The sequence below is a fragment of the Diabrotica virgifera genome, chromosome 3, assembly GCF_917563875.1.
Source record: "Diabrotica virgifera virgifera chromosome 3, PGI_DIABVI_V3a".
In the NCBI taxonomy this organism is placed as follows: Eukaryota; Metazoa; Arthropoda; class Insecta; order Coleoptera; family Chrysomelidae; genus Diabrotica; species Diabrotica virgifera.
The window spans coordinates 25156139-25177927 of NC_065445.1; the positions used below are offsets into that span (position 1 = coordinate 25156139).

General features: G+C 33.6%; 1 protein-coding gene across 6 annotated transcripts in view; it reads right to left on the minus strand.

Annotated features, from left to right (window-relative positions):
- Positions 1 to 11578: 11578 nt before the first annotated feature.
- Positions 11579 to 21789, minus strand: part of LOC114349504 (AF4/FMR2 family member lilli) — a 692430-nt gene continuing 682219 nt past the window's right edge. For all 6 annotated transcript variants that reach the window (XM_050647824.1, XM_028299898.2, XM_028299899.2 and 3 more), the window contains 2 exons: positions 20382 to 20685; positions 11579 to 16559 (listed from right to left, as the gene is read on the minus strand). In XM_050647824.1, coding sequence (XP_050503781.1) covers positions 16447 to 16559; positions 20382 to 20685 — 417 coding nt within the window. In that variant the 3' untranslated portion in view covers positions 11579 to 16446. The remainder of the gene's footprint in view (positions 16560 to 20381; positions 20686 to 21789) is intronic.

The following is a 21789-nucleotide window of genomic DNA, read 5'->3' on the forward strand; positions in this document are numbered from 1 at the left end:
ATGATCACTACAATTTTATCAAGAAATCACTGATAATTGATTATAAGAGATACACAATTTTGGAAATATGTTCAGGAATTACTCTAATTCTGTAACACAACATTCTTGAAATCTTTAATAGGAATCATAAAAAACTTCGTTTTGGTTTCCAGGTGGGAACTGAAAACTTTAGATAAAGTATTTATTTTGGTATTAATTTCCATAAAATACTTCAATAAATGAAAAAACTACCCCAAACCTGGTAGCAATGATTTTAGAAGTAACTTTTGATAACTTTCTTTTAAAATTATTTATTTTCAGTCACATTCCGCTTAAATATCATTTATTACCTATGCTGTAGTATACATATTTATTCTTTATCATTACTTATTAGATATGAAACAGATGGACAAACAACCCTGGTATCTACTAAGACAATTTTACAGAAATGTCAATTATGATGAATTATACTAGCGCAGGTTTGAAGAAGACCAGCATTGAAGGCAGCATTGAAGTCAATAGTTCCAATGAACCACATGTTGAGCGTCATCATGTTCACAATTTTCTGAAACCTTTATCTATCAGCTGTTGCCCGAAAGTCTTCTATTGTGGAACCACACTATTGTCTAATATTACGTAGCCATCTTTATTTCGACTAGTCCAACTCTTTCCCTCCACTTTTCCTTGTAGTATAAGGCGAAGCAGATGGTATTTTTTCACCGAATGATTGCCGGTATAAGCAATCCCCCACTTACTGACCAACGGCTTCGGGCGGATGAGTTGGTAAGTGGTAGGGCACTCTTTTGTCCTAGGGTCAAGAAATTGGCCCTAAAGGCGGATGAACCAATGAAGTGGTCAACGGCATAAGGATACGGAAGGGAACGGAAAACCACTGTATTAAAGGTCTAAAATGGCATTCCTAGACAATCATAATGGCATTTGAGAAAGCCCAAAGACACCTTACTGATCATGGAAGTCGGAAACCAAGATCCGGCAGGAGAGGTACACTTGAAGAATATGAGGCCTCTCAGGTCGTCAGCAAACGAAACCCTCATAATCAGAAGGAAACCAAGAAAACCATTGGTTCAGAAAAAATAGAAAAAGGAAGAACCCTAAGACTGGCCACATGGAACGTGAAGAGTTTGTATCAACCAGGTAAGCTCGATAACCTAACAGCTGAAATGGATCGCCTTAAGATAAATATACTCGGTATCAGCGACGTTCAATGGCCCGATTCAGGAAAACTAACCACAAACAACGGTATAATGTATTATGTTGGTAACAATGATCCAAGACATCGATATGGAGTTGCCATACTTGTAGACAAAGAGACAAATAAATCTGTCGTTGGTTTTACCCCCTACTCAGAAAGATTGATGATGATTCAGTTACAAACATTCTCTAAAAAGATAAACGTTGTCCAAATATATGCACCTACTGCCGACAAAGATGAGGTCGAGATAGAAAGGTTCTACATGCAATTGAACGAAATCATAAGATCCACAAAAAAAGATGACATATTGTTGGTGATGGGAGATTTCAACGCCAAGATTGGAAAAGGAAAAGTGGATGGATGTGTGGGAGAATTTGGCTTGGGAGAAAGAAATGAAAGGGGGGACAGACTTGTCGAATTCTGCCAAAGCGAGGAGATGGTAGTAATGAATACCTTATTTAAATTACCTAAAAGAAGACTTTATACCTGGATATCACCGGCGGATTCGGAAGATCACATTGTAAGGAACCAGATAGATTACATTTTAATCAAATCCAGATATAAAAACACTATAAAGTCTGTGAGAACATACCCCGGAGCTGACATAAATTCAGATCATAATCCATTAGTAGGCGTAATGAAGATAAAACTGAAAAAGATCCAAAAACAAACAAATATACAACGATTTGATGTCTCAAATATAAAAGAAGAACCTGTACGTCAGAGGCTAAAAGCAGAAATAAATGATAACTTAAAGAAAATCAAACAAGAAGTGATAAAGACAACAGATGTAAATGACAAATGGAACGTAATACAAGAAACGTTAGTAGAGGCAGGAAAGAAGATATTATCCACAAAAATAATAAAAAAACAGAGATGGATGACTTCAGAAATCCTAGAGCTAATGGAGGAAAGAAGGAAACATAAAGGCAGGAGTAAGGCAAAATACAAGGAAATCCAGAGATTAATAAGAAAGAAAATAAAAGAGGCCAAATCCACCTGGCTGGCAAATCAATGTAGTGAAATAGAAGAATATTCTAAAAAGTATGATAGCTTTAACATGCACAAGAAAATTAAGGAAATCACAAATACACAGCGAAAAAAGAGAGATGGCCTTCTTAAAGATATAAATGGAAAAATTATTATAGAAGTCAAAGAGAAATTAAAAAAGTGGAAGACATACATAACAGATCTGTTTGAGGATAATAGACAAGAACCGGAAGAAATCGACAGCGAAACGGGACCAGAGATTATAATGGAGGAAATCGAACAAGCAATACGAAACGCAAAAAACGGAAAAACTGTAGGTCCAGACGAAATACCTGCGGAATTACTGAAATGTCTAGACGATGAAACTCTACCGGTACTACTGGATCTGTTTAATGAAGTATATAAAACCGGAAAAATCCCTCAGAAATGGTTGGTGTCCACCTTTGTAACAATACCAAAAACAATATACGCCAAAGATTGTTCGGACTACAGGACAATATCACTAATAAGCCATACCCTCAAAATATTTCTAAAGGTGATTCATGGAAGATTATACAGAAAGCTAGAATATGATATGGATGATACCCAATTTGGGTTCCGCAAAGGACTTGGAACAAGAGAGGCATTGTTTGCGTTTAATGTCCTCTCTCAAAGATGCTTAGATATGAACCTGGATATTTACTCCTGTTTCATCGACTTCGAAAAAGCGTTCGACAGGGTCCGACATGAAAAACTAATAGAATTATTGAAAAAAAAGAGATATAGACAGACGAGATTTACGAATTATCATCAATCTGTATTGGAATCAAAAGGCCAATATAAAGATAGAAGAACAGGAGTCCGAGAATATTGATATAAAGAGAGGAGTAAGACAGGGTTGTGTTCTGTCGCCGCTACTGTTTAACCTGTACAGTGAAGCCATATTTCAGGAAGCGATAGCGGAGCTAAGTGATGGAATCTCTATAAACGGAACAATAGTAAATAACATAAGATTCGCTGATGACACCGTTATAATGGCAGATACCCTGGAATCACTACAAGAATTGCTAAATAGAATTAACGATTATTGCATTCGATACGGACTAAAAATAAACAAGAAAAAAACTAAATTTATGATTGTCTCAAAAACAGAACATGGAAATGAAAGGTTAATGATAGAGCAAACCCAAATAGAAAAAGTTAAGACATACAAATATCTGGGAACCTGGGTTGATGACAAAAATGACCAAAGCAAAGAAATTAAAGTCCGAATTGAAACTGCAAGGCAAGCATTTATAAAAATGAAGACACTGCTTACAAACAAAGACCTTCAGTTGCCTCTCAGATTGAGGGCTCTAAGATGCTACATATTTTCTATATTGCTATACGGAATGGAAGCTTGGACATTGAAGAGACAACACATAAGAAGAATAGAAGCGTTCGAAATGTGGTGTTACAGAAGAATATTGAAAATTCAGTGGGTTCAAAGGATTACCAATGTTGAAGTGCTACGACGTTTAAATAAGGAGTTAGAAATTATGAAAAGTATAAAAACTAGAAAACTGGAATATTTGGGTCACATTACCAGAGGAGAAAAATATGAGTTGCTGAGAATTATTATGCAAGGAAGGATCCAAGGAAGAAGAGGCATAGGAAGAAGACGCATCTCCTGGCTGAGGAACCTTAGAGAATGGTTTAACTGTAGTTCATTACAACTATTCAGAGCAGCAGCCAACAAAGTGACCATAGCCATTATGATATCCAACCTCCGATAGGAGAGGGAACTTTAAGAAGAAGAAGATGGTATTTTTAGGTCCCTAATTATAAAGACGAAATATAGTTTTTCTCCTCTTTATGATGTTTATGAGCAGACCTTCTAGTCCAAGAGGCAGTGCTGAAAAATCTCTTTGAATTTACTAAAGCTAAATTTTTCACAGTTGATTACTGTGATTGTGTAGAGAAACATACTGCGGTCGGTCAAGCGAAACGTAGAACAGGGGTTACTGAGAGAGTATCAAAGTTGCTTTCCTACGAAGTTAATTAAATCCATTTACTAAGGCTGAAAATCAGTACACACATTCTAAATTGAATATAAATAAAAGTTATTATAGTCGGTCAGCTGTATGACGGGACATAGCCGGTCGGTCGGCCCCAGTGAATGTACAGGGTTAATCACTATATTTTGACCCCCTTGTAAACTGCTTTATTTACAGAATTAGAAAAAAATGTAAAATACAAAAGTTCGATTTTTAAATTATGATTTTTTGACATAATATATATCGTACTAGTGACATCATCCATTTGGGTGTAATGACGTAATCAACTATTTTTTCAAATAGGAATAGGGGTCGAGTGCTAGCTCATTTGAAAGGTTATTCAATTCCCTATTCAGTAATATAAACATTAACATGATTAATTATACAGGGTGTCCAATTTTTTTTTAATTAAATTAATTGTTTAATTAATAATTCACAAAAATTTTTGGACACCCTGAATAAATAATGATCTTAATGTTTATATTACTGAATAGGGAATTGAATAACCTTTCAAATGAGCTAGCACTAGACCCCTATTCCCATTTAAAAAATAGTCGATTACGTCATCACGCCCAAATGGATGACGTCACTAGTACAATATATATTATGTCAAAAAATCATAATTTATAAATCGAATAACTTTTGTATTTTACATTTTTTTCTAATTCTGTAAATAAAGCAGTTTACAAGGGGGTCAAAATATAGTGAATAACCCTGTACATTCATTGGGGCCGACCGACCGGCTCTGTCCCGTCATACAGCTGACCGACTATAATAACTTTTATTTATATTTAATTTAGAATGTGTGTACTGATTTTCAGCCTTAGTAAATGGATTTAATTACCTTCGTAGGAAAGCAACTTTGATACCCTTTCAGTAACCCCTGTTCTACGTTTCGCTTGACCGACCGCAGTATGTTTCTCTACACAATCACAGTAATCAACTGTGAAAAATTTAGCTTTAGTAAATTCAAAGAGATTTTTCAGCGCTGCCTCTCCGTCTATTCTGAATTCATCATTTTACAAAAATCTTCATTGAAAGTGTGAGAAGCCCACGATATTTTTAGGATAAGTTCATAGCACCTCAATTTAAATGCTTCTAATTTGTTCAGCATTGTGGTTTTTAATGTCCATGTCTCACATCAATATAACAGGATAAAATACGCACATTTCAGGAGATTCTTACGAATATGCATAAACGAGGTTCTGTTACATAAAACTGGTTTCCTGGTCATAAAAGCCTTACGTGATATTTCGATCCTTCTCTTCATCAGAGTCACAATTTACATTTAACCAGCTGCCAAAATATTTAAAATGGTTTACACGTTTTACCTCTTCATTAAGAGAAAGCAGACATTGTTCTATGTCAACCTTCCCAACTGTCATCCACTCTGTCTTTGAAATGTTAATTTTAGCAAATACTATAAACGAAAATACACACAACTCTTGACATTTCCCATTAATTTTGAGGAAACAAAAAATAGCGCCATCTAGCGGTATGAGTATGATAACCAGAGCAATCTAACCTTACATTTATAAAATTGCTTTATTATTGTTTTTGTATAAGTGTTTGAACTATTTTTATTTTAATTTAATTTAGCAAAATTAGCTCGTTATTCAAAAATTTATAAAATTAAATTTGAATGTTTACGTTGTCAAAACGTAGTTCAACTCAAGCCGACAGTGGCGCTAGTGGCAACGTGCTTCCAGATTTATGTGGGAGTGGGATGTATTACAGTCAATAGTATTTGATTTTAGGGCCTCTCCGATAACTTGCTTCACTAACTAGATTTACTAATGTCTTGGAGAACGGCTGTATCGTCACTACTACTTAGCAGTAACTAACTGCTCACACATACACTACTGAATAAATGTCTGGCTTACAAACGGTTCCTTGGTCGGAGAAATCCTGCAATTCTATGCGAAAGTACATAATTTTACGCACCTCACTTTCAAGTAATGTTTGCTGTACGTTTTAAGCAAAAGAAGCTAACAAAATGTCCCATTTTTCTTTTCTATTAGACGAACAATAATGTTACTGTACAATAAAGCTTTACAATAATTTTTTTTTATATTAGGATTGTATTTCCGTCGGTTTCACTATATTATTAAAATAACTAGTAAGCTGATTCACACTCATGGATAATAATAAATAACGAACTTCCAACTAAACTTAAATTTCCAAAAAGTTGACAAAAGTTTTATCAAAACATTGGGCTTTTAGGTATTACCACAATAACATGCTTAAAGTTTGTTCTGGCAACTACAAATGCACATGAAATAGAGTAAGACATCTAAAGCTTTTTGATTTTTTTATGTTCCTGGTCCGATTATCACTTTTATGTGAAAAGCATTTTCAAAATTGGTCAATAAAAACAATAGGTATATGTTAATTTTGATATATATTTAGTTTTGATTATTTTGTTGGCACTTTTTGATATGGAAAATTATCCAAATGTGGATATTTCTGTTTACAGCATAGGTTTCCGGCGCTACAAAAAGTACATACACTTTCCTATCTGTCACTTGTCAAATATCTGTCATTTGTCATGAGAATCTGTCAAAAACATACACTTTGTCACCACAGTAGCTAAGAGCTTATTCCAATAGTTCTAGGGTGTCATATGGGATACGGAATATGAACTTATACGGAATATTTGGCATAATGGCATCCAAAATTAATTTAGAAAAATTAGTATTTGGACAAATTATGAAACCAGTAGCGAAAACTACGAAAACACATTAGAGAGCCCCTGAAATAGTACCTATATAAGGAGAAAAATATGAGCAAATTTTTTCCTTGTACACTTCTTTATTATTATTGGTTTGTATTATGAATTATACTATTTGTCAATCACCAATGATAACAAAATAGAACCACAAGTCGAAATGTGATAATGGCCGGAAACAGATCTTTCTTTGCAATGCAACATCTGATGAAGTCAAAACTTCTCTCACAAGGTGCAAAAATCCAGCTATATAAGACGGAAAAATATGAGCAAATTTTTTCCTTGTATACTTCTTTGTTATTATTGGTTTGTATTATAAATTTTTCAATCACCAATGGTACCAAAATGGAACCACAAGTCGAAATGTGATAATGGCCGGAAACAGATCTTTCTTTGCAATTCAACATCTGATGAAGTCAAAACTTCTCTCACAAGGTGCAAAAATCCAGCTATATAAGACGAACAGCAGGTGCATAATATGGAAGCGGAAAAAGGACGCTAACAAAAAGAGAAGTAAATCAATTACTGGTGTGGAAACGTAAAATCATGGAAGACGGTCTGTAGGACGGCCTAGAAAAAGTTGGACAGATGCAGTCAAAGAGGATCTGGAGAAAATGGGAGTGTACAATGGGAAATGGTAGAAGAGGTCCTACAAACATGGGAGGCAATAGTAAAACCGACAAAGACTCACGAAGAGTTGTAAGGCCATTGAGGAATGATGATATTATTTCGAATATATGTGGTATATGTCTTTTTACCTACATACAAAATTAACAGTGCTGAAATATTGCCCCGCTATTGATAATCATGGATTCTGTGTGATTGACATGTGCATGTCTGACATTTGACATGTGCATGACTTGACATCTGACATGGCATGACTGACAGATGACATGGCATGACTGACAGATGCCATGTGCATGACTGACAGAAAGATTTGTTAGTAATTTTGTTTAATCATAAAGTTACTAATTAGAATGTGATGTTTTACTGTTTTACACAATTTAAAAAATCATTTAAATAAAATTGATCGTCATGATGAAATTGTAGTGACCAAATTAAACAATGCTGTATTCACAATATTTAATTTTATTTCAAATAAAGTCAACAGTTTAAAGAGCTGTTTGCCATTATACAATTAAATTTAATATCATAACAATATAAGATAAAAAAAAATGATACGTTTTTTCCTTAGTTTGATTTCGTTTTGTAAATGGCCTTAAGAAAAATACTTACAATAAAAATAAAAATTAAATAATTTAAAATGAATAAAATATACAGGATATACATACATGTTACAATATATGCACGCTTATTTTCTAGAATATATATGCAAAAATAACAATGACTTATAGGAGAGCCCTCGGGTGCAGATAATCTAATTAGAATTTATATATTTAGAACCATTTTTATATTCTTAAATATTTTGGAGATAAATTTACAGGTCTTGGGACCACCATTAAAAAATATATTACCTCCATAATGAGACTTTTTTACTCAGTTATTAATGTCGAGTTGGAGAACTTTTCTATTTCGGAAAATTTTCGTAAATAAAATAAATAAATATTATTTTAATAATAATAATAATAATAATAATAATTTTTCTAAATTTTGGTACGTCCGACAGCTGGAGTCCCCTTACAAATTTGTAGGACAATATTACCAGTTGTTTGTTAATATTTTTATCAAACACCCCTGCAATAATTAGCCGAGGGTATAAATTTTTATGACTCTTTATGATGCCTTCATTATATAAGAAAAAACAAAGCACTTGTAAATTCTACAGAATACAGTTAACTTGACATATTTCACTGAAACGCCTACATTTTAAGCTATTTTTGTACTAGCTGTCTGTATATAAATATATCCTTATAGTAAACTAAATATTACTCAAGGTTTAGGTATCTGTTAAACGAAGGTCCTCAATTAATGTTGTTCTGAAGCTATTTCCTTGTGGCATTTTTATAATCAACTATTCTCAATGGGAAATAAGCCACAATTAAATTGAAAAAAATAATTTTATTAACGTTTCGACGCCCAAATCGGGTGTCGTTGTCAAAATACAAAAAATATTAATATTAAACAAAAATGTTGTTGCTTAGTAAAAAATTCTTCTAATAATTTATTTAATCTGACTCATTGTTACGGGTTAAAAGTCGCTAAGCAACTAGCAACAATTTTTAATAATCAGATTGTCATAATTTTTGCTTTATTCTCCCTAAAGTACTGGTCTAAACAATTATAAAAATCAAGCTTCTATATTGTCTTGAATATTAGCTGCTATCAAGCCATTTTTAAGTCAGAAATCATATAGGAAATCAGGCATGAAGTATGCTTTAGGTATAAATTGTTACCTGTCTAGTAAGTGTCGATCTCTTTGTCTTTACCTGTCTAGTGTCATATTTTGTTCACTTTTGATTCATACTTCATGAGGACAAGTGTTGTCTTAAAACTGTGTAAGGATTTTAAATCAGAAGTCATCCTGAGAATTAACCAAGAAATATTAAACTTTCTGAAATTTTAGAGTATCTTGCTTGTCAATGATTTATAATTCTCGGATATTTAGGTCTTCATGACCTCCTCTCTTTTGGCCACAAGCTTCAGGCCATTTTTCTTTCTCCCCTATTTATTGTATGTTGTGGGTTTTTTTGAGACACCTTGTCCAGGGCCGATATATACGTGGAGAAACTATTAAGTGCCCGTGGAAACAAATGAAGGAAACTAGAGAGTTGTGTGTTTTTTCCCATACGACAAATGAAACATCGACAAAAATGTAAGGTAGGATCAGATCAATTTTTATCCTAAACAAAACGTTGTTTAACCAGTCTAAGCTGCCACCGCCACATATAGATACAGTAGTTAGATAACTTGTTTTTCTTTTGGTTTTTGTAAATAGTAACATACATATTATTACATAGTTTTAATATTGGTGTACGCTAAAAAGAATATTCTTCGAGGCAAGCATAAACTTTATTTGAGCTTTTTATCTCTTTCTTTTGTTTTTTATATTTTTAATTAAGATTAAATAATTACACATATATACAGATATATAGATTTTATAGTTTTGTAAATAAGAATAAATATTTTGTTTTCTTCGATTTTGATTTCTTATTACAGTAGAACCCCGCAAATCCGAACCCAGCTAATCCAAACGTTCGGCAAATCCAACAACTGAAAGAGAAAAAATTGTAAAATTCACAACAAAAACTTGAAAACATGTTTATCATACAGAGTAAAACCAGAAAATTCAACAATGTAGGATTAATAGGACTTTGACATTTAAAATTTCTTCAAAACGAATATGTACTTTATACGTAGTACTTATAAAGGTTAAATATTATAAACTTACTTCGGTTCCTTTGCAGTCAACTTAAGTCCAAAATATTGTCGCTCTTGCGAGAACGTTTTGCGACTAAGAATCAACGACAACGAAAGCATTGAATTTATTATTAGTTATGCTTGGTTAGGCTAACTTTCAGATAATCCGAACTTTTTGGAATCCGAACAGGGTGTCCCCCCAATTAGTTCGGATTTGCGGGGTTCTAATGTATATCTTTTTCTTTAAGTTAGGAAATTAAAGTATTTATTTACCTTCGCAAAAAAGTAATATAGAGTATAAAAAACTGGTAACATCGGCGAAGAGTAACATTTGGCGCCCAACGTGGGGAACCCACAGTCCCCGGCTTAGGCTCTCATGAGACTCTTAATCTCAGGGTCGTGGATTAAGCCTAGTCGAGTAAGCCTACTTCATCCCTGATTTCCTATATGATTTCTGACTTAAAAAATGGCTTGGTAGCAGCTAATATTCAAGACAATATAGAGGCTTGATTTTTATAATTGTTTAGATCAGTACTTGGGAGAATAAAGCAAAAATTATGACAATCTGATTATTAAAAATTGTTGCTAGTTGCTTAGCGACTTTTAACCCGTAACATCATTTATATCAGCAATTCAGACATATATTATACATTTTAAAGTAGAAGACTTTTAAAATGATATTGCCGATATTTATGAATTGCGTTCCTGAGACGACTTTACTGAAAGATACTTCATTCGATTACATGAAATCAACCCCAACTCAAGAATATCCGCCACAAAAAATCAAAGCATTTGGTTGTCTTTTTAAAGACAGACATTCTTTTCCTTCTTAGTCCTCTCTTTCTCTCGATCTTTCCTTTCGCTATTAGTTGAGCATATTTGTACTTATTATTTCTCAGTATGTGGCCTAGGTTTGATGTTTTTCTATCTTTCACTGTGTTGAAAAGTTCTCGTTGCTTGCCTATTCTTCACCAACACTTCTTCGTTTGAGGTATGCAATTTTGAGGATTCTTCGGTAGATCTACATTTAAAGGCCTCCAAATTATTTACGGATGATGTTTTAAGGGTCCACGTCTCAACTGCATAGAGAAAACCCGTATAACTGGCGGGGTTACTCACCACTGTGCTACCCAGTATGATTTTTCAATTGTGATAACTGTCAAAAAATGGCGCGAAATTTAAATAATCGTCAAGTTTTCTGAAATCTTTTTAATTTTCAGTGCAATTTTCTTTCTGTAAGAACCTTTTACACAGTATTAGAAAACTTTTCCTAGCATGACATAGGCAAATATCGAAGTATGCCAAGTTGGCAACATTATGTAGAAATTAAAAATATTTTTGTTTAAATTAAATATATTAATTTTACATAATATTAACATTAAGCTTTACAATCATTTAAAAAATAATATCACATATTTACAAAAAAGTAATTATTTATGTTTCTAATTTCATAGAGGAAGCTGAAAAATACAGTTGTCGAAATATAGATAACATTTTTTATCATTCCTATGCGTTTATGTTTTATGTATTTTGACAATGACGTGATATTTGAACTAATAATTGTCACGATTAATAAAATTATACAATAAGATAAAATGAAATAAAATAAGAGACATACTCACAATCAATTTATAATTTACTCCAGACAACCGGTTTCGCTTTCTACAATATGCAAAGAATCGTCAGGTCCCGGTAACAGTAAACTAAATGTTGTATTGAAATGATGCCTTGTATTGACATATGTCAATATTGACTGTTACCGGGACCTGACGATGCTTTGCATATCGACGAAAGCGAAACCGGTCATCCAGAGTAAATAATAAATTGATTGTAAGTCTCTTAATTTATTTCATAGACTCAACATACGCAACCCATTCAACATTACAATAAGATAAATTTACCTCCAAGATATAAAGAAAGCAACCAACTTTTGACTAATTACAGAAACAACCGGAGGCTATCCTATCACTATTCTTTTAATTACTCTACATCCATGAACCACAACCGATTTGAGATGTAGTGATTTGATTTACTAGGCCTAAATTTTTTAGCATTGTACAAATATAGCAAGTTGTAAATATATAACTTTAGCATACAATATTTACAAAAAAAATATACACTATGTACGTGGAATTTTACTAATGTAAAAATATTTTATAGTACTGCACCTTATAAGTTCAGCCGATCCAATTGTCGACTATCTGTTTTGCCATTTTTTGAAATGGCTTTTGCCCTATTAATTTAACTCCTGCTAAATCCAAACTGTTGGTATGTTTATCTGATTAACTATAAAATGTCAAATGCTAAATATAACATAGTATTGATAATAGATTGAGATAGCTACAGATTGTACAATAATAGCTGCAGAGGCCTATTCGCGGTGTGCAAGTACTTGGAGGGGATACGAGAAATGATCATGCGCGAATAGCGGAGAAATCTTGCAACTTTCTTAAATAAATCATATTGTCAATTGAAATTGTCAGATTGACGTATATTTCATACCTACTGTCATTGAAGAAGAAAAATTATATGTTGCTCCACAATATTGATATGATTATTTTAATTTTAATTATGTAATTGTATTTTGCTTGCAGTACTGCATTTTAATGATTAATTTTATTTACTACATACAATTGTTTACCTTTTAATAACATAACCTCAATATTACTTTTTCTTCTTATAATTTTTTTTGGGCTATGACCTTGACAAGTATCCAGCAACCAGGACTAACATAATTGGCCAATATAATTAAAAGTGCGAAATATGTTGCTCAGCTATGAAACCAGGCGTCGCTTTTCCGAACTTGCACAGTCCCAATAAAGCGCTGAACGTCCAAAATAAAACTAAATGCTGCAAAAGGGATAAGAACACACACTTGAACAAAATCTGCATGGAAATAGAAGGGCATAAAACCAAAACTGAGATCAGAGACTAAGAAAATTCAATGAGACTGAGCTTTTTTCAGTTTTCACTTATGCATCAGATTGCTGGACTCTTATGGAGAAAGATAACGCTGGAGACGAATGTTGAGAATACCATAGGTGGCACGAAGAACAAATGAATCTACAGTAAACCAGCTAAACATAAAGAAAATACTAAGAACACAAATATCGGAACAAATAATAGACTATTTTGGACACATGCTTCGAAAAAATGGTCTTGAAAAACTTAACACCCAAGGAAAGATGGAAGGCAAAAGAAGTAGAAGAGATAGGTCTTCCATAAGATACAGAAATCATATTTTTGCTACGATGGGCAATCCATTGTCAGAATGTGCTAGAGTAGTAGAGAGAAATGGAGTATAGCGACACGCTTCATTTATTATTTTTTTAATAGCTAATTTTAAATATTAACTTTTCTCAAAACCAAAGAATACGTCTCATGTTCAATTCACATGTGCTCCTAAAATACAAAACCAGATTGTGTTTTCAAAATTAATGGTTTTTTCAGGGAAACACAAATTGCCAGATTGGCCACGCTCTTTATGTCAACTTCTTAAAAACTACAGAAAGGTTCTCAGCTTTTAAAACGCCAGATTTAGTAATTTATCGCCTTTTCTGGCCACATGGTAGAACCGCATACATGATGATATAATAGCGTTGTGGTCTCGGTCAGTATCGACACAGCGGACAAGCAGCGCAGTCACACCCTCGCTAAAATAACAAACCCTTACGAGATATAAACGAAGCACGCTTGTTTACCCAAAATAAATAAATATATTACTGTTCGTTGTTTTACACTTACTTTAATTTCATAATTGTTTCCGTAAACCACCAACGGAACAGGAGGAACATTGGAAAAATCAGCTGACTTCATGATATCACGATACCTGCAGCAGGTCAATGACTAAGAAAAAGCTGCAGATTGTATATTTGAACTGCGGAGAGGTCCTTACCTATTTAGGTATTCCACCACCCCCTTATGCTTGTGCATAAGGACTTCTCATTCGAATATTACTGAACTATGGCTTTGCATATTGATGATGTCATCTATTTACAACACAGCACACCCTATAGGTTTTTGTTTAAAGTGTGATGCATCTCTACGTTCAACTCACAAATTTTGTGAGTTAAACTTTTTGTGTCTTCTTTCCCTCTAGTTTTTGTTTACCGTTGGTGTGTGTATTATCTTCATTAGTTACACACATGGAGAGGGCCCTACCTGTTTAGGTATTCCACCACCCCCTTATGCTCGCGCATAAGGACCTCTCATTGGAATCTTACCAAACTATGGCCTGTCATCTCTTTACAACAGACGATTCTATGTACCAACTCACAGATTGGTGTATGTTTTGTCCTTTTTGTGTCTTCATTCCCTTTCCAGTTTTTGTTTACTATTGGTGTGTGTATTGTCTTCATTAGTGACACATACATGGGGAAGGCCCTACATATTTAGGTATTCCACCACTCCCTTATGGTCTAGGTGGAGACCACCCCCCTTGCATCTCGATTTGTTTAGTTTTTGTTTACCTTTGGTGTGTGTATTGTCTTTATTTATTGAATCTTCTTTCTTCTTCTTACGGTGCCTATCCATTGTGGATGTTGGCGATCAGCATGGCTATCCTAACTTTGCTTGCTGCTATTCGGAATAGTCTGGTTGTCGATATATTAAACCACTTTCTCAGGATTTGAAGCCAAGACATTCTTCTTCTCCCTGGTCCTCTCTTTCCAAATAACTTGCCATGAAGAATGAATTGCAGCAATATCTGTTCATTCCTCACAACATGGCCAAGATATTCTAGTTTGCGCTCTTCGATGGTGTTAATAATCTCGGATTCCTTGCCCATTCTATGTGGGGCCTGAACATTAGTTTACATGATTAGTTTACACGATGAAATTCTTAAAATGCTTCTGTAACACGACATCTCGAATGCCTCGAGTTTTCTTAAAGATGCTTCGAAAAGCATCCAGGCCTCTACTCCATATAAATGTAGAAAATACATAGAATCTGACGATAGAGTTTTTTTTATTGAAAGAAAACTTGAATGTTTTGGGAGAAAAATCCTCAGAAGAATCTTTGAACCTTTGAATCTTTGAAAGCGACGTAGTCCAAGAAATTAAATCTCAGCTTCTAAGATATAGGCTGGTCATGTCCATAGACTCCCTAATAACCGCCTTGCCAAGCTGATCTGGGAGGAAGCCCCCACAGGAGCCCTTAGGATGCCGACGAATGCGATGGAGAGGCAATATATCATCAGTGATGTAACTATATACCTCCTATCTGCTTTTTCATGAATTTTGTAAGAGAGATTTCAAACTTTTTTTAGGGTCACCTCCTGTTTTCATATGTAAGTTTTGACTTATTTGTAGTAAATAAATATTTCAATTTACTACAAAACAAGTCAAAAAATATATGAGAACAGAAGGTGACCGTAAAAAAAGTTTGAAATCTCTCTTACAAAATTCATGAAAAAGTAGATAGGAGGTATTTTCACATCACCGACGATATGGTCAGATTTAAGAACAATGGGGCTACCCACTGACCCAACCATCATGGACGACCAAGTGGTAAATCGTGACTGCTGAAAAGAGACTTCATCATTATGAACGCTGATCTCGCTTTTCCTATGCGTTATTTTATATGCATCTTCTTTGTTGTGTCTTTATTTAAACGAAGTTTTTCGATTACTTTTATTCCATTACTTTTATCTCCATTTTTATGAAGTGTTCATATCGGCTCGCATACTATATGTCAAACATCTGTACGATTCACTGTCTAATAAATTATATCAACACATGTTATATTAAATAGCGGAATTGGGATAAAGATACCAACAGTTTGTAAATGAAGAGCAAGTATTTAATATAAGTAAAAATTAAGTCAATTAGCTAATCTAAGTTTAGAGTCCGCGATGAAAAGCGTTCATCAAAATCTAGACAATTAGTTTTTCTACAAATTAAATAACCAAAAATAAAATTTATACTATTTGCTAGAAAAAGTCCATAAATCACCACTAAAAAGTAAAACAAAGGAACAAAATATTCTTCCGCTAACACATAAAAATCCTTGTCTCGATGTTGATGAAGAACCATTGAATTTCCGGTCCAAGAAGGACTCGATTCACAAAATGTTAATATTCATCAAAATATAAAAAGGTATATTCTCTCCTACACTGACGGCCGATTCCATTGACGAAACAATTGACTTGGTGCGTTCTTTGGCATACATTTTTTCTTTATGTACAGATCGTGTGAAAACCACTTCTAACTTTCGTTTCTCAGCCTTGTGATTCCCTCTCGGACGTAGCGCACTAGATCGATGAGGGAGCTGTGCATCGTTAAGGGTTTGCACTGTCTGTCCAATTCAATGAAGAAATCTAAAAAAACACAAATAACATTAATATTATTTACATTTTGATATAATGTAGCAATATTGATCAAATTTATAAGAGCTATATAAAAGTTCAAGCTATTAAAGTTGGAGAAAATGTTCTCAAAAAAATTCCAAGTCTCAACTTATGTCTATATGACAGTATAGGCGGGTTCTCACTTGTCAGTTTCGCTGACGCAGTCTGGCTAATTCATTAATAATGAAAAATAAAAAGTGACCATTGCATTCACATGTTTCATGTTTTGCTCCATTCAGTCCTCAGTTAGTCCAAACATTTTATATCGTGGTAATGAAAATGGTTAAAAAAAATTGAAACCAGCTGTTCGAGAAGTATGTTTACAATTAGTAAATGAATTACAGAATATTCCAGTGATTCAAAAGAAAACAATACATCGTAGATGTTGGGTCAGGTCCTGGATATTTCGCAGAAATATAATATGGCGTTCTAGTGAAACTATGTATATTGAAAGAATTAGCTTTGGAAGATTGTGATTCATATAAAACCACTTAATAACGAAGACAAATTTCAAGAGATTCTGAAAAAATTTATGTTTTCGTGCTTCAGTTTCTATTCATTATGCAACCATGATCAGTCAATAATGATAAAAAGTAGAACTGGCTTTCACTTTAACTGAAAGTATGAATGTACTGATCATTTAAAATGAAAAGGTGTTCTCATGTTCATTATTTGTTCAGGATCACTGAATCAGTTAGACTGCGTCAGCGAAACTGACAAGTGAGAACCCGCCTTAAGACAGCATAATCTCAACCGATTTGAACAACGTTTTAAATGTAAGAATCTACAAAAAATGAATGTCAAAGAAAAAATTCTGCAAAATTACTGAAACGGGATTTTTTTTTAAATATGGCAGCAACATCTTCAAAAAAAAATTAAAGTGAAATTTGTGCACCCCATAAAAATTTTATGGGGGTTTTGTTCCTTTAAACCCCCCAAAGTTTTGTGTACGTTCCAATTCAATTATTATTGTGGCACCATTAGTTAAACACAATGTTTTTAAAACTTTTTTGCCTCTTAGTACTTTTTCGATATCAGCCAGTGTTTATCGACATACATATTTTGAATATTTGTTGAATCCACCACATATTTGTATATGGTTATTGTGTACGATTATGAAAACCTGCTAATAATCTGAAAATTTATTTATAATTTACATTTTTAGGAATATTTTTAACAAAAGAAGCCACATCTCGATAAAAGGTGACTTGTCAAAAAAAATACTAAGAGGCAAAAAAGTATAAAAAACACTGTGTTTAACTAATGGTACCACAATAATAATTTAGTTGGAACATAGACAAACATTTGGGGGGTTTAAAGGAACAAAACCCCCATACAATTTTTATGTAAATATATTAAAAAAGAAGCTGCATCTCGATAAAAACTGGCTTATCGAAAAAATACTAAGAGGCAAAAAGTTTTAAAAACGCTGTGTTGTTTAAGAGAACAAAACCCCCATAGAATTTTTATGGGGTGGACAAATTTCACTATAATTTTGTTTTAAGATGACCCTGCCATAAGAATAATACATGTCCATTTTCAATAAAAAATCTCTAATAATTTTCCATATATTGAAAAAAATCGATTTTCATTTTGTAACTTCAAAGGGCTGTAACTTTTTTTATGAGCACATTTGTACTAAGGTAAGTTAGGTTCAATCGAACTATTTTTGACCCCAGAATGTGTGGTATAATTTATGACTAATCTTTTCGGGACACCCTGTATAGTTTAAAGCACACGAAAAGCTAGGGGGGTACGCTCTTCCTGTCCATGGGCATGGGCGCCTATGAATATTAGATAATTAAAAATACATAATATCAATAAAAACAATCACAAAGTTTTCTTTTTCCAAAATTGACAACTAAAATCAAACATCTCACAGGAAATTTTAAAGCCAAAAAAGGATTAAAGTAAGGGGACCCATTGTCAACAGTACTTTTCAATTTCGTGCTGGAGGCAATAATGAGAGACAACAGAATATGTACAAAAGGAAATGATAAGAAAATAATGACAAGAAGCCAGGTTCTGGAATTTGGCGCTGATGTAGTACTAATAGCAAGAAAAAAAAAGGGAATTACTGAAAATACTCAAATTATTTGAAGAAAATGCAGAACAATATTGTCTTATTATTAACCAGCAAAAAAGTATATGGAAATATGGAAGAATACTAACGAGGACACATTACTGAAGACTGTCACAAATAATGAGGGTGAAAAGTATAGTTTCAAAAAGGTGTATGAGTTTGAATATATGGTAGTTACCCTGACAATAAGGCTACTACGATGTTATATCTTCTCAATATTGTATTACGGAGTTGAATCCTGGACATTCACAGAAGCAATGGAGAAAAAACTTGATGCCTTCGAGATGTGGCTATACAGGCGAATCCTAAGGATATCATGGACGGACAAGGTAACCAACGAGACTGTATTACGAAGAGTGGACAAAGAAAGAGAGGTGATGTATACCATTAAAAGGAGAAAGTTAGACTATCTCGGACACATAATGAGAAACGGCACTAAATACAGATTACTGAAGGTAATCCTTCTAAGGTAAAGTAAGTATTCGGAAAGCGAGCAATTGGGAGAAGAAGAATATCATGGTTAAAGAAACTGAGGAAATGGTTCTCCACAACAACAACTAATCTACAGTTGAGTCTGCGAGTCTTTACCCGTGCGTCATCATTTAAAGCATACGAAATAAGTCGGAAATCTATTTCACGCAACAACAACTGACAGAAAGTGGCTACTGTTCCGATTACGGGTTTTATTATAAAATTTGACGTTATCAAATATATAGAATGTCAAATGTAAGTTTTGCTTCAAAATTTTTGTGCAGAATTACAGCTACATTTGAAGTAACTTAATAAATTCTTTGATTATTATTGATTAATAAATAAATAAACAATTTATAAAAAAATTCAATAACATATTTTATTTTTGCTATTTTATTCACTTTGACGGAAATCTAAACACAATCATTTCTTTACTATGTGAATGACGTTAGCTTTGTATGTTTTAAATATTAATTGCCAAAATATAATTATTTACCTTAAAATTTCAAAGCCCAATATAAAATTAATTGTGAAAACAACTGTTTGTGTAATATAAAGAAACTTCAAAACGCAAAAATTCGACAAAAACCGCAAAAAATTCAACTGACTGACAGCCACAAAAGTAAACAAAGCAGAAACGTCAAACAAATTGTGCTTAAAATATGAAAACATACCGAATCGTCTTTTTTGTACCTATCTCTTTTCAATGCACTGAGTCTAGATGGTTCATAAAAATAACATGTGTTTTTACTTGATAACAAACGGCAGCTGGTTTGTCATGAGTTTCATGCGTGGAAGAGAATGATGCTAGATAAAAAGTATGTGTTTTATCTCGCCAGGTATGAATGACGCACGGGTAAAGACTCGCGGACTCAACTGTATTTAAAGCATCAGTTAATAAAATAATTATAGCCAAAATGATCGCCAATATTTGAAACGAATAGACACTAAAAGAAGAAGACCCTGAAAATAAACGGCAATAAAACCAAGAAATCGAGAAGTTGATTGGAGCGCTGCAATAACTATAGAAAGTATACTTTATTGACTCTAGGATACTTCAGAGATGTATATGAAGAGACATACTAATGAAATTATATCATACATATCCTAGAAGAACCTAGAGGTAATATAATAGAAGAAATTGTCCAGAAGACTTCAATGGGCAGGACAAACCCACGGAATAAGTAAATACGATGAAACAAATAATAAAATTTAATAAAAAAATTGTATTTACTTACCGGTATATTTGCCTCTAACGACCAAAGAATCAGCTTGATCCCATAGATCTTGGTATGACATAAGATATGTAACGTGCTGATTTTGTTTGGAAATGGCGTTATAAACAGGAAGAGGTACCCACAAACCAGCGTTTTGGGATGTGGTTGCGGAAACGTTGCCTCTGGTAGCTAATTCTCCGCTGTTGTATCCCGAAGATTGGCTACCGACAGACCCTACAGAACCTGCAGGAGAGGGAGTTGGAGATAGCGGCGAGGGCGTTCCCTGCCCTTGCTGGTGGTTCTGGGGATCTAAAGCACCTTGGTTCTGAAAAAGAAAGTTTGGTTATAAATACTATTCTTTAGATATCAAATGGTTAATAACTTATTATAACAGTTTCTTCCTCATGAAGTTTGTATCCTTCCAAAGACATTCCAAATTTCCTTGGAAGGATACTAAATCCTACATAATCGCCTCTTACAGCTACCTCAGGATAAGAATCTGGATATGAAAGTTATTAGAATATCAAGCCTTTACTTTAATCAAGTTGCATATGTAAAGGTTGGCGACGAACAATCAGTAGAAATAGAAATACAACGTAAAACAGTAAAGCAGGGAAGGATACTTTCTCCACTGCTCTTAAACCTATATTCAGAAGACATAGTTCAGAAAGCACTAAAGGAAACATCAAGTGGCATCAAGTCAACGGAAAACCGATAAATAACATCAGATACGCCGATGATACATTAGTAATAGCAGAGTCGATCGAAGAATTACAGGTTCTGATGAATAAGATTGTAGATAGTAGAAAAGAGATCGGACTTACTTTAAATATAAAAAACGAAATTCATCAACAACAAGATATGTTATGGATTAGGGACGAACTCGTTCAAAATGTGGAGAAATATACATACTTGGAAACAATCATAATCGAAAACAACGATTATACAAAGGAGATTAAATCACGTATAGGAAAAGCCCAATCAACATTCAATAATATGAGAAAAGTACTTTGTAGCAATGATCTGAGTCCGCAACTCAAAGTATGAATACTGAGGTGTTATATGTAATTTCTGTTATTAAATGAAATATGGCTTGGACGCTAAAAAAAGGATATAAATAACAGAATAGAAGCGTTTGAGATGGGGGATATGGATGAATTTTAAAAATAAGTTGGGTCGATAAAGCTGCAAATAACGACGTTTTAAAAAGAATGAACAAGGAAAAGGAAACATTAAATACAATTAAAATAAGGGAAATTGCAGTATCCGGGTCATGTCATGAGAGATATGCGTTGCTGCAGATCATTATAAGAGAAAGATACTGGGCAGAAGAAACATAGGCTGACGACGTATATCCTGGTTGAACAATTTGAGACAATGGTACAATTGCAACTCTGTTGAGCTGTTTGGAGAAGCAGTAGCAAAGATG